We start from the raw sequence: 13,803 nt of genomic DNA on the forward strand, positions 1-13,803 counted from the left end.
GTGTTTTCAGAGAAGATTTAAAGAAGTTTTTCTGTCTTTTAAATTTTTAGTATATAGATGAAAACTTTTTTAATATTAATGTTACTTTTTTTATCTCAGTACATATGTGCGCTCTGGTTGCTTTATGAAAGAATAAAATCTTTTGGAGGTTTTTGTGTAATCTTTGCAATTGCAGTAGTTTCACTTCTGATTTGAGTATGGATTATTGACACATCACTTTTCTCAACTGACCTGCCTTGACTAATCTCTGGATTTAAGTTTTGTAGTATCAAAGGTATTTATTTTTAGCTGACTTACAAAATGCTTTTTGGAGCTGTTCACCAACTAGAATCTGTCTTCTACAATAGTGTTTTGCATTTCTTTTTTGCCATTGTATTAAAATCGCATTAGATAGTGTAGCTGAGTTTTTCAGTAACAGTGCAAGAAGAGATAAGTCCTAACCGAAACCAAATTTGTAGTTTGCTTGTGATTCTTATTTGCTATTTCTGCATTAAATTTCTGCTGACTTATCTATATGGAAAGTAATATTTTTAACTTGAAATTGTTTTCATGTTTAAAACCATGGTGACCCTAAGTGGTCTTGAACTAGGAATATTTTTTCTAGTGGCTAGTCTATATAGGTTGTACTTCTTCCATGAACCAAATAGAAACTGAATTCACCTTAATATAAAATTTTTTTGTGTTACTCTGAGAAGTAATCTGAAATAAATAAGCAGCTCTTTTCAAGAAAGACAATCAGAACTTTATTGATTGTTTTGTTTGGTTTTTTTTTGTTATTTAGAGATTTTTTTAGATTAAGATAAATGTTCAAGTGCTTGATTTTACAGAAGTTATTTATAATACAGAGCACCAAAATTGTGGATGGAAATAATGTGTAGAATGTACTGTAAGTTACGACACAGGATTTGGTGCTAGTAGGTTTCCCTGATTGCTGCTTATTATACTTATTAGTGAATATATAACGAAAGCTTCACATTAAGGAGAAATACTTAATGTACACTTGATGGAAGACCATATATCTTTCTGCTATTTTTTTTTGTTTGCACACACAGGGAGGCTTAAAAATTAGGATTGGACTTGCTTTTCTTTTTGCAAGCCTTACATAACTTTTGTGTCAGCAACATACTCAGTGATACTTCCCCTCAGTTCAGGAAGGATATTGAGGTGCTGGAGCAGGTCCAGAGAAGAGCAACAAGGCTGGTGAAGGGACTGGAGCACAAGTCCCGTGAGGAGAGGCTGAGGGAGCTGGGGTTGTTCAGCCTGGAGAAAAGGAGGCTCAGGGGAGACCTCATCACTCTCTACAACTCCCTGAAAGGAGGTTGTAGCCAGGTGTGGGTTGGTCTCTTCTCCCAGGCAACTATCAGTAAGACAAGAGGGCATGGTCTTAAGCTGTGCCAGGGGAGGTTTAGGTTGGATATTAGGAAGAAATTTTTTACAGAAAGGGTAATCAGGCATTGGAATGGGCTGCCCAGGGAAGTGGTGGATTCTCCATCCCTGGGGGTTTTTAAGACAAGACTGGATGTGGCCCTTAGTGCCATGGTCTAGTAACTGCCGTGGGAGTGGATCAAGGGTTGGACTTGATGATCTCAGAGGTCCCTTCCAACCTGGCTGATTCTATTATTCTATGATGCAATGATGTACTGGCTCTGCAAGATAAGTCTGAAGGCTTATATTAAAACCATGTTGAACAAAGGGCAAGTTCAGAGCCTTCTGAACTGTTAACTTGAATGCTCTTTTCAGTTAGAATTATAGATTCACTCCAAGTTTAACAGAAGTGCAGGATGTTTGGTTATTATCATAATTGATGTCTCTCTGCTTTGCCCAAAAGACAAGGAGTTTCTGTAGACTGAGTATAAGATTGCCAAATTACTGTTAGATAACAGTGAAAACAACTTCAAAGTGCGAGTTGCATATTTGATCCCTGACTAGTTTCTGAATCTCTTTAAATCAGTGGGTCATATGCTATGTTATAGATTTGATGCAGATGAGTAAATGAGTGCCTTGTCTGCTCATGAAATCCTGTGACCGTGATTTGGGAAATAGTGGCACAGTACAAATTAAGCATATTTTGTATTTAACGATTACCTAACATAGTTTCAAAAAGGACTTAAAAAATATCTTTTAGTGTAGCAAAGCAAGTCTGAAGCTACTCATTCAGTGCAGTTATGTGCTTGTGGAGCCTAGGTTTCTTTACTCTGTACTACATGGAGTATATGTCTCACATTCCTTGTGAGCGCTTCCTACCTGCTTAAAATGAAATAAGGAGGTGTCAAATTTAATAACAAGTGATGCTTGTTTTTCCTAAGTCATGATTTAATACTGGTAGAGTGCATCAGACTTACTGTGTTTGAAGTGACAGTTAAATAGAACAGTTGTTGTCATGTGTGTGTGTGGTCCTTCCTTTAAGTTTGTCTTCTATGTCCGTGTCTGGGAGGCAGACTTAAAACCAGCAATGACCAAGTGAGACTATGGTCAACTGTTGTACCTGTAATGGAATAAAAGCACATATTTGAAATTTTGGATGTCTTCAGACATACCAAAAGCAAATTAAATTATACCGTGGGTACATAAATGTTTCACTGGAGAAAAAGAATATGAAAAAATGGTCTAACCTTGTACTTAGCTCTGCTTTGAGCAGGAGGTTGGATAAGATGAATTCCTGAAGCTCCAGCCAAAACTTGGATCCTGTGAGCATATGAACATTTAGATTTTTACCTAATAATTTTGCACATTCTCTGTGTGTTCCTCTCTCTCTTTCTTGTGGCTGCTCCTTTTTTTGCTACTGTTTTTCCTCTGTTTTCCAAATGTGGTTTTATGGATGCAGTCCATCAAAACTCTCTTTTAACATCTTTGTTTCACAACTTGAACTATGTTGTGCTTAGTAAAAGTATTTCGGTATTATTCAGTTCTGTATCATTTTGGTGCTTTTGAAACCATCAAGACAAAAATATTTCACAAACTCATGAGTATATAGCTGGGGTATTGTTTGAATGTGAGTCAGCTTTATTCATATTAAAGTAGCAGTGAATGGTTCTCTTGTCTTGAAAGTTAAAAAATATAGAGAATTTTGCAACAAAATACTTTGGTGTTGTGATACATAGTTGGTTAAGTAGCAGGCTGATTTTTTTTCTGGTCTCAGGTATTTCACTGCTGTTCACTGTTAAGTGGTTTGGATGAGCGATACTTAGGGAGAGTCACACAGAACAGAAACACTGGATGTATGGTTTATAATGTCTTCATTTATGGTTTTGGCAGTTCTTCTATGTTTCCAATAGAGTAAGAAATTCCTCTCTAGAACAAAAAAAATGATTGCTTATTTTGAACAGCAGTGTAAGTTGTTGCATTGTTATTTCTGTGAAAATAGAGGTGTTTATTGCATATTTAATCAGAACTGTGTAGAAAGACACTGTATTTGTTCAACTTAGAGAAGCACTGATAAAGGGTGTTCTTTTTCAATATGTCAACCTAAACTCAGCTGTGTTGAGGTCATTCTTAGAGTTAACTGCTCTGAGTTTCAAGTCCTTCTATAGAGTAATTTCTTTCCCCCCTCATCAACTACTTTCCAAAGATTCATCTGTCAAGTAGCAATGGTACAAAACAGTAATTTTTCTTCTGGCATATAGAATAAATTGAGATAGATAAAGAAACGAGAAAAACCCAACTGTACAATTACCTCCCTGAGATTTCACAATCAAGTAGGGAACTGGAGTCTTGCACAAAAACTATCTTGTGCTGCTGTTGTGTATCCCTCTTCCCTCCTTTTCTGAGTATTTGAGCTTTATTTCCTTCTGATTTAGTATTTTAACAAACATTTGCTCTTTTTCAGTGAGCAAGAAGTAGGTTTTTAGGTTAGTTCCTCACCATTATTTACTATATAGTGAAAAATACAGATATTATTGTTGCTCAGGGAGGTGATGGATGCCCTATCCCTGGAAACATTCAAGGTCAAAGTGAGCAGGGGAATTGATTGGACTAGATGACCTTCTAACCCAAATCATTCTATGATTCTTTATTTTCTATAAATTATAGTAACAGGGAAAACGTTATCTAAAGTCATTACTGAAGGTATATGTATCATAAACAGTAGAACTATTTTTTAATTAGAGCTAAAATGTGCAAAGTTACATTTCCCAATCTCTTTCAAGTGCATAGAAGAAATGAGACGTGAAGCCAGACCTATTAAGATTGACAGAAGACTGACAGGTGCAAATATAATTGATGAACCTTTGCAACAGGTAAGTTCTAACCAGGACTATTTAACCTTTTGTTTGTTTGTTTGTTTGTTTTCAAATATTGACTATGTAATATATAAGTAGTTGAGCAACAAATAGAATTTTAAAAGTTTTATCCTATTTGAGAGCTGTAAGTGAGAAAACAGTGAGGATGGGTGAGGATATTGGGCAATATTTGAGTATGTTTTCTGCATATTATAGTCTGTCAATGTAGTGGTGATGATACATAGAAATGAGTATTAATAAGAGGTTTCAGTATGTGAATATATTGTTTCACTTACAATTTTATAATGGTAAGGGAGTATGGTTCACTGTGTTAACCATTTAAGATACGTGCTCTTAAATTATCAGGCGCAAAAACCTATTGTTTATTTTTTTAGTCCTTTTTCATTAGTTCATATTTATTTTTCTCCTTTCAATTTCAGGTAATCCAGTTTTCCCTGAGAGACTATGTGCAGTATTGGTATTATACACTAAGTGATGATGAATCATTTCTTCTGGAAATTAGGCAGGCTCTTCAGTATGCACTTGTTCAGTTTTCTGCCAGGTAAGATTATTTGTGTTTACATCAATACACTGTGGGTTTTATAGTAGTAGATAAGTGATTTAAGTTTATCTATTGCCATAGTTCAGTACATTTTACAGAAAGAATGTGTAAAATTTAAAGACTGTAATCTCAGAACGACAGTCTTTTGCTGATCCCTTAAGGAAATAATGGAGATGATGATGTTTGTAGTCATGGTCTTTTGCAAAATGACCATTTCCAAATTCAGATTAATGTCTAAAATTACCGAATAGCCTTTTTTTTTGCAACTTAAGCACTGAGTTTGTGAATCATCACCTCTTTGTACTCAGGTCTGTTTCATTTAAGAGTAGGGCCACTCCCAAGGTAAGTCAACCTGAAAGTCTTGGATTCAACTTGTGTATCAGCTCAGATAACTTTTAAAAGTGGTATTGCTTTTCAATATGTAAGAACAATGGGTATTTTTAAATGAATGGTAGTCTGGGGAATTATGTAAATTATTTTTTATAATAGGGTTGATTCAGAACAAATGGATAGTTTATTAATTTCTCCATGTTTTTTCTGCTGTTTCCTGACTTCCCGCTACTTGATTAAGCAATTTGTCTGGGAAATTATTTACCTTCTTTAGTATGGCTGATTTCTCAGCCCAGGTATCACATGCCTTTAAATCCACCTACTTCTTTGTTAAGTTTTTATTTCAAGTATTCATCCGATTGGGCTGATTGTTTTCTCTTCAGAAGAGGCTGTGGGTCACCTAAATATAATTAACTTTTTAGCAATTTTAAGGTGTGCTACCCCTCTCTCTGTTGACTTGAAAATGTAGGTCAGTGTACTTTTCTGGCAAGAAGGGTCGAAGATGTAGATCTAGGTTTAATATGAAGAAAACTTCATTATAATATAATCTTACTGATTGTAGAATAATGGAAATCCTAGGAAACAACGTTGAAAGTAGTGAAAACTATGCTAAATAAACCATATGTTACAGCAACCAAACCTAGGGTTACATGAAATGGACCTGGCTACCCAGCTTCAATGCTTTTGTGTGTTGGGCGAAGTTACTTCATGGCACAGTATCAGTCACTGAGTTTGTGTCAAAGCAGGTCAAGTTATAACAGATTTATTTTTCTTTCCTACAGCACTATAGCTCTTCAAAACCAGGCACTGCTCCTGTAGGGTTTTGTTCCGCTGTACAAAGCAAATCGATTTCACAGGGCTGCAGCAGTTCTTCTGCACAGAAGATGATGTAGTGTATTTATAACGCCTGTAGCTGGATAGAGCTGAAACAATTTAGATTAGCACCATCGCCACTAATTTCATATAGCCCTGTGAGCTTCTGGAGAGAATGAATAACTGGGGGAATTTTCTTTTTTTCCATGAGAGCCGCACACTCGGGAGCCTGGTATAAGGCCGCCACCTAGTGGTTCTGTGCGGTTCGGTCACCGTGCGGTTTGTGGAGCAGGATTATCGACTGCCCTTTGGGACAGCTCTGCTTCTTATCCCCATCTAGATTTTGCAGTAGGCTTCCCTTTCTTCCAGAGTTCCTTATTCCTTTCGAGAGGGAAGAAAGAGAGGGCGAGGGAGCAAACACAAAAAACGAAGTCTTGTTAGAAGGATTCTGCTATAACAAAGTAGGTGTCTGAGAGAGTTCAGGTAGTAGAATACTTAGTTCAGGGAAGGACCATCACTAACATCAAGCTTCATTAAACCTATAATGCACAAGTGCATTTTGTGTTTGGCTAGTAAGGCACAGACATCATGAAAATATCTCTTATCTTTTTCATACTAATAAGGAAATAGTTTTATGCAAATGTAACAGTGACTGTATTCTGTTGTAAACCTATGGGCATTGTTGGAGGGCATGTTAATTACCTCATATAAGCTGTGGAATCAATTGTTGATAATATTAGATTACTTTTAGTTTCAAGTGAAATGTGTGTTTTCTCACTTGTGCATATACTGCAAATTCAGAAGAAAATTATTTTGTTTAGGTACCTTCCAAAATGGTAGAAAGTATGGCTGAAAAAGACCTGGAGAGTATTTTAATTCTAGGTTGTAAACTATTTATATCAGAATTTTTCACAGATATTTGGCAATGTCATGAATCAGAACACTATCCCAAATACTAATGCATAAATATTAATGTGGTGCAGAAGTGGTAGTTTAAAATACTTGGTTTGTTTCCGGTGAATAGGCAATTAGAAGACTGATTTATTTCTTTGCTTTACCGTGTTTACTATCAGTGTTGTTCTTGGCAGGGAGGAAAAAAAAGTAGAAATTTATTATTCTTTCTGTTCAGGATAAATTAATTCATTTTCTTGGATGTCCTTGTCTAATAGGTCAAAAGAAACAGATTGGCAGCCTTATTTCACGACACGACTTGTCGATGACTTTGGCACTCATCTTCGAGTTTTCAGAAAAGCTCAGCAGAGAATAGCAGAGAAAGGCGATCAGATGAAAGGTAACGTAAAATATTTTTTGATTTGAGTCTGAATAGGCCAGTATCTTACATGTGTGAAATATTTTATAACTGAAGTTTGCTTTCAAGTTTCTAATCTTTACAAAAGCATGTTTCTTTTTATTTTCGTTTCTATAGATCAAGCTGAGGAACTTGTAGATACATTCTTTGAGGTTGAAGTTGAAATGGAAAAAGAAGTCTGTCGTGATCTAGTCTGCACTTCTCCCAAAGATGAAGAAGGTCTCTTAATATTATCTTCTGAGTTAATATTTTAATATGGGAGACTAAATTAAAATACTAACAGTTGCGTATGCCATATGAAATATATTAAAATCTTAGCATGTGACTTTCACAGTGAGATTATCTACTACACACATATATTTACTCTAATTTGTACATATTATTGCTATAATTACGATGAAGTCTGTACATATGTAAGTCTTCCTCCTTTCACTGGAATAATTTTAAGATAGAAACATGTTTTCTGGGAGGCAGGGTATGGTTTTGTAGATTCTTACTGCTTTTTGTTAGATATGCCTTCCTTATCATTACTCTGTAGTCTTCATTAAAAAAAAATCAGTTAATCCTTTTAGGCAAAGTGTTGAAGGAGGGGGAAAAAAACCCTGTAAATATAAAGTAAGGAAAATATATTAGGGTTTGTTTTTTGTTTGGTTGGTTTTTTTTTTTTAATCTTGGAATTTGGCTTTTGTTGTCTTGGTTTTTAGGTAGATCTCTCTCAATTAGGTTAACATCAGTGCTGCTTATATTCCATCTGAAAGGTGCTACTGTGATGCTTGGACTGTAAGATATATATGATTGTATCTTTGAAATTAAAATTAAGGATTTATCTATAGGATTTTATAACATCAGGTAAGATGTCAAATAATATAAAATTATTGTTCTTCTTCTCTAGGATTCCTAAGGGATCTGTGTGAGGTTTTACTGTATATATTGCTACCTCCTGGAGACTTCCAGAACAAGATCATGCGATACTTTGTCAGGGTAAATACAGATTCTATAACCCATCCCAATTCTTTGGTTTAATCTCAAAAAATTTTAGATCTAATCTGCTACTCTTATTTTCTAAAATTGATCTAATTTAATATTAGGGTATTTTAACTGCAGTAGATTCTTGATAAGTATTTAGTAGCAGAGAGCAGTTTATGTGAAATGTCTTTGAAGGTTGTTTTAGCTCTAGCAACATTAGAAAAGCATAATAAAATGGATGTTGCTTTTCTTGAGGTATTAACATTCTGTAATGCTAACTAGAAGAGAATGTGCTAGTACCATTAAATGTTTTCTGTAATTACAGTTTTTTATTTAGTTTCTACACAGTGATTTTTAAATTGTTGCAGATATATTAGCATTATGAATAAATGTATGAAATGATTTATTGTCCTTTGTTTTTCAGGAAATCCTCTCCCGAGGAATTCTTCTTCCATTAATAAACCAGCTCAGTGATCCTGATTATATTAATCAGTATGTCATATGGATGGTAAGATTTAAAATGTTTAAAATTAATGCTATTTCCAGAATATTTTCATATGAAGTTTTACCTGTATTCCCTTCAATCATGGCAGATAGATGTCTGGTATAAAAGTTACCAATGGATATATTGGCAGATAGTGAACTTAGGGCTGCTATATTAAATTTTATACACCCACACATACACTCACACTCTATCTATGTTATCTGCACTCTTCATTGTGATTGCTTGTCAAAAGTTGCCTGACTTAATACAAATGTATGACAAAGTGTAAAGTTGACTCCACTGACTGTTTTACTTGGCTCTTTAGGAAATACGGCAGTAACTGTGGAAGTTTTCCCTTGATTGTGTTTTCAATTTGTCCTTTAAAGCTTAAGAGGCCTCAAGAATGAAAAGTAGTAAGATTTATTTTTTGTTTTCTGCTAAGGAAATTTCAGGGCAATTGTTTTAGCACTATTTGTGGTAACCCTTAATAATATAACTGAATGGGAAGAAATAAAGCCTTTAACTCCCTAGTGCACTTGCAAAAAAGCCCACAAACTTTTAAAAATAGTATTATATAGTAAAGTTAACATAAAGAGAATATTCATGCTTTAATTAACATTACTGATTTTTTGCAAAGCAAGTTAAAAGTTGCTCTTATAGTTTATTATCCTTTAGAGTTCATGAATCAAATTTAATTTTTCTTTCCCCAAGTTATCTTTATTTTTATTCATGTATTTTAGTCTTATAGTGTACATTCAAATACTATGCTGAAAACACTCTTGCATTTCTAAGTTCTTATGTGTACAGAATTATGGAATGAAATCAAGTGTATGTGTACAATGTTCCTATGTTCCTTCACTCCAGCCTCCTCCGTTTAATGTAAAAATTTACACACTGCTATTCTACAGGAACATAGCTTTAGTAAGAAAAAAAATTGCTCATGTGGATCAGACTTTTCAATTTTTGATTCCCCTTTCCTCCTTTACATGTTCTTTATTTGTAACTTGTCCTTGTTCTTTATTTACTGAGCACTGCCTCTGGCTGCATCCAGAGATAGAATTCTGAGTTTTTTGTAAAGCTTTCTATTACCTGGGCCATGTCCCAAATATTAATTTTCAAACTTGCTTTTTGAGATGAGGAAGTAAATGTACTGGGGGAAAGATAAGGAAAAATAAATGCTTTCAAAAATTTAATACAAGTCTTATGAAATGAAGATTGTTGCAGAAATTAAGGTCAGAAGTAGAGATGACTGAAATAAATCCTGGTTCCTTTTGGAACCTTTGACGTAAAATCAGATTTGAATAAAAAAATCAGTTTTTGAAAAAGAGAAGCTTAATTCCAGGTTTCTAGGCATACCAAGGTATGATATTAATTCTCTTGCAATAAAATACAAAGCTTCAATATAAAATTAGAAGTTAATTCCAACTTTTCTCTTCACTGTGAAATTCACATTTTTACAATATGTTTGAAGTTCAAGTACTGCTTGTACTATTACTTCTAAAACCAGATTTCTATGGAGATTTTTCCATTAACTTTGATCAATGGTATCCGGTCTTCATTCTCTCTGCTTCGTGCAACTTATGTCAATGCACTTCTGTGGTACAGACCAAGTATTACATTTCCATATCAAAGTGAGCATTTATAAGAGATGTGGGTGAAGGGACTTTTTTGGGCTTCAGATAATAAAGACAACATTAGAACTTGACCCTCTGCACCTGCATGCACATACTGTAAAGCTGCCAATCTTCTCCTGGTCTCCATGCTGCATTCACAACACAGTTTCCAGTGATCTTGGCAGCACAGCAGGCTTCCTTCATTCACACAAATTCCTTTGAGTCCCTAGAGCAGGTTCACTCTATGCCAATAGTGGTAAAATAGTATGTATTGAAATAACTTAATAGTATTTGCAAGGCTATCGGAATTAGGGATCCAGAGAAGATATTAATTCAGTTATTTTCTTTTTTTTCCCTATGCCTCCGTAGGTTATGATTATATTATAGAATGTTTTAATTCTCTTTGTAATTCTGTATCTTAAGAAGCTGTAATGTTAGGAGCCTGTACAGTTGCAGGAGACCTTGGTAAAGCTGAACCTTTGCAGTGGTCTCACCACTTTCTGCCTACTTAGCTAAGGAGATAGGTAATAGCAGAATAAGGTTGATTGGGTTTTGGAGAAGATCTTCATTAAGTAGGTTGATGGACTTTCCATGTGTCTGTGTTTTACTTCTTGAAAAGAGAAAATGATGGTGTGAAATAGGTTTTGACTATGCATGCTTTTTCCTTCTTAGTCAATGTAAAATTTCAGTATCAAAAGGAATGTTTAGAAGCATCAAAGAGCTTTCAAAATGCCACTTTGCAGTGCTGTATCAAAGTAATTCACTTAATGAAAAATCACATTATGTGCTTTTAGATGTTTTGCATAACTCATAGTGTAACACTTTGTGTTTCAGATTCGTGATTCCAACTGTAACTATGAGGCCTTTATGAATATTATTAAATTAAGTGATAATATAGGAGAGTTGGAAGCAGTGAAAGATAAAGCAAGTGAAGAACTGCAATATCTTCGATCTCTAGATACAGCGGGAGATGGTTAGTGCTGAATTGTTTTGTGAAATATGAAATGCATTTACCAGCATGAGCTGTGAAAAATATTCTAAAAATTTGGAAAATAAAAGCTCTGATGCAGTGTAGTATAAAATATTTTATTTAAAAAATAAATGAATTACCGGTGAAGTGTTAAAACTTAAATTTTCATAAGTGTTTCATTGATTGGTGTGTTTGATTGTTTGTTTTAAATATAGGCTATTTGGTTAGGTAAGTGCCTTTCTATTACATCGAAACTGCTTGACTAGTGGTTCTGAATTTCAGTAATGCTTTAGGTATCAATGGGTAGTCAGTTACCTATTAATCTGAAAAAGGGAAAAGTATTTTTTGTTCACTTCCATCAGTAAGGTATTTAAACGGAAAAAAACCTTCTCTTCGGAGGTGATGTGTTTTGTATGTGAATTGTCACTTTTTGAATGATATTTTTAGAGTATTTCAGAACAAGTGTTTATTTACTCACCTGCATTGCTTAATCCTCTTTGTTTTTGCTTTCAGATATCAACACTATAAAAAATCAAATAAACAGTTTATTATATGTTATAAAAGTATGTGATTCAAGAATTCAGAGATTGCAGTCAGGAAAAGTAAGTGTTCTAAAATTTTTTTTAGTTCCGAAAGAGTGAAGTTGCAAATGACCGACTAGTTGTTCTGTTTGCTTGTTCTGTAATTTAAGGCTGACAGAGTTGGTATGTTTGACTTCACTTAGTTTCTTGACTCTCTTAATTGGACCTAGATGTGGCTCCAAGATAATGTAATATTGGACATATTGACTGCTAAAATGATAAAGGATTCTACAGCTGGACCCAGAAGCATTACTGTAGTATCAAGAAAGAAGAAAGTTGGACAGAGATGACTTTAAGTTGTGGTAATCTGGAGCCCATCAAATGCTGAAATTAAGTCTTCTTGTAAATTAATTTTCTACTGGTGTCACTGTTGGTTAAATTGACCTGTATGGTATTACAAGAACAGTAGTGTTAACAGACAACTTCTCATGTAGCAGAATAACTGTAGCCTATGTTGAAGACAAATAGTTATGAGAACGTGACTTTATAATCTAGATCTTCACTTATTAGTGATTGTGAAAATAGCTAATCATTGAAAGGCTACTTTATTTTCTGTAAATTTTTTTTTAATCATGTTTGCTTTGTGGTAAGTAGTTTTAAAAGCTAATTAAAAAAATAAAACCTCTGAACATAATGAACTGTGTCTTGCAGGAAATAGATACTGTGAAACTGGCAGCAAACTTTGGAAAACTTTGCACAGTCCCTCTGGACCATATTCTGGTAGACAATGTTGCACTACAATTTTTTATGGGTAAGTGTTAATTTATTTGTTCTGTTTTATTTATGAAGAGTATGCTAACTCACAGGACTGTATGGAATTGCTAAATGTCATTAATAAGAATATCCATGTTTGTGGTGATAATCCTTTTAATGCAGTAGATGGAAATACATTACAACAGTCCAGGAAGTTCGAGAAGTGTGTGGAAGATAACTCCTTGACACAGTTGGTGAGGCAACCAACCTAGAAAGGTGCCAATCGGAACCTGTTGTTTGCGAAGAGGACTTGTGGGTGATGTTATAGTTGGAGACTGTCTTGGGCAAAATGATCATGAAATGAACACCCTCAGTCAGTTTGAAGATGACACTGAGTTAGCTGGGAGTGTTGATCTGCTGGAGGGTAGGAAGTCTCTGCAGAGGGATCAGGACAGGCTGGATCGATGGGCCAAGGCCAATTGTATGAGGTTCAACAAGACTAAGTGCTAAGTCCTGCACTTGGGTCACAGCAACTCCACATAGTGCTACGGGCTGGGGGAAAATGGCTGGAAAGCTGCCCAGTGGAAAAGGACCTGGGGATGCTGGTCAACAGCTGCTGAACATGAGCCAGCAGTGTGCTCAGGTGGCCAAGAAGGCAAATGGCATCCTGGCCTGTATCAGCAATAGCGTGGCCAACAGGACCAGGGCAGTAACCTGTGCTTGGCACTGGTGAGGCTGCACCTCAAATCCTGTGTTCAGTTTTGGAGCTGTCACTACAACAAAGACATTGAGGTGCTGTAGTGTATTCAGAGAAGGGCAATGGAGCTGGTGAGGGATCTAGAGCACGAGTCTTATGAGGAGCAGCTGAGGGAGCTGGAATTGTTTAGCTTCAAAAAAAAAGGAGACTCGGGGGAGACCTTATCACTCCATTCAACTTCCTGAAAGGAGAGTGTAGTGAGGTAGGGGTTGGTCTCTTCTTCCAAGGAACAAGTGACAGGACAAGAGGAAATGGCCTCCATTTGTGCCTGGGGAGGTTTAGATTGGATATTAGAAAACATTTCTTCACCAGAAGGGTTGTCAAGCACTGGAACAGGCTGCCCATGGAAGTGGTGGAGTCACCATCTCTGGAGGTATTTAAAAAACATGTAGATCTTCACTTATTAGTGATTGTGAAAACAATCACTTTTGCAATCTTAGTGGCATGGCTTAGGGTCACAGTTTAGGGGTGGACTTGGCAGTGGTAGATTGATGGTCTTGAACATCTT

General features: G+C 35.4%; 1 protein-coding gene across 3 annotated transcripts in view; it reads left to right on the forward strand.

The window, feature by feature from the left end:
* The window catches only part of SNX13 (sorting nexin 13), a 67,440-nt gene that overhangs the window by 27,020 nt on the left and 26,617 nt on the right, over positions 1-13,803 (forward strand). For all 3 annotated transcript variants that reach the window (XR_007904298.1, XM_051785911.1, XM_051785910.1), the window contains exons 4-12: positions 4,146-4,235; positions 4,658-4,779; positions 7,092-7,213; positions 7,349-7,450; positions 8,124-8,212; positions 8,622-8,705; positions 11,129-11,267; positions 11,778-11,866; positions 12,497-12,596. Coding sequence is in view for 2 of the 3 variants with exons in the window: in XM_051785911.1 (XP_051641871.1) it covers positions 4,146-4,235; positions 4,658-4,779; positions 7,092-7,213; positions 7,349-7,450; positions 8,124-8,212; positions 8,622-8,705; positions 11,129-11,267; positions 11,778-11,866; positions 12,497-12,596 (937 nt within the window). In the remaining variant the exon portion in view is untranslated. The remainder of the gene's footprint in view (positions 1-4,145; positions 4,236-4,657; positions 4,780-7,091; positions 7,214-7,348; positions 7,451-8,123; positions 8,213-8,621; positions 8,706-11,128; positions 11,268-11,777; positions 11,867-12,496; positions 12,597-13,803) is intronic.

The sequence above is a fragment of the Manacus candei genome, unplaced genomic scaffold (genome assembly GCF_025592945.1).
Source record: "Manacus candei isolate 608988 ecotype Guabito, Panama unplaced genomic scaffold, ASM2559294v1 h1tg000021l, whole genome shotgun sequence".
In the NCBI taxonomy this organism is placed as follows: Eukaryota; Metazoa; Chordata; class Aves; order Passeriformes; family Pipridae; genus Manacus; species Manacus candei.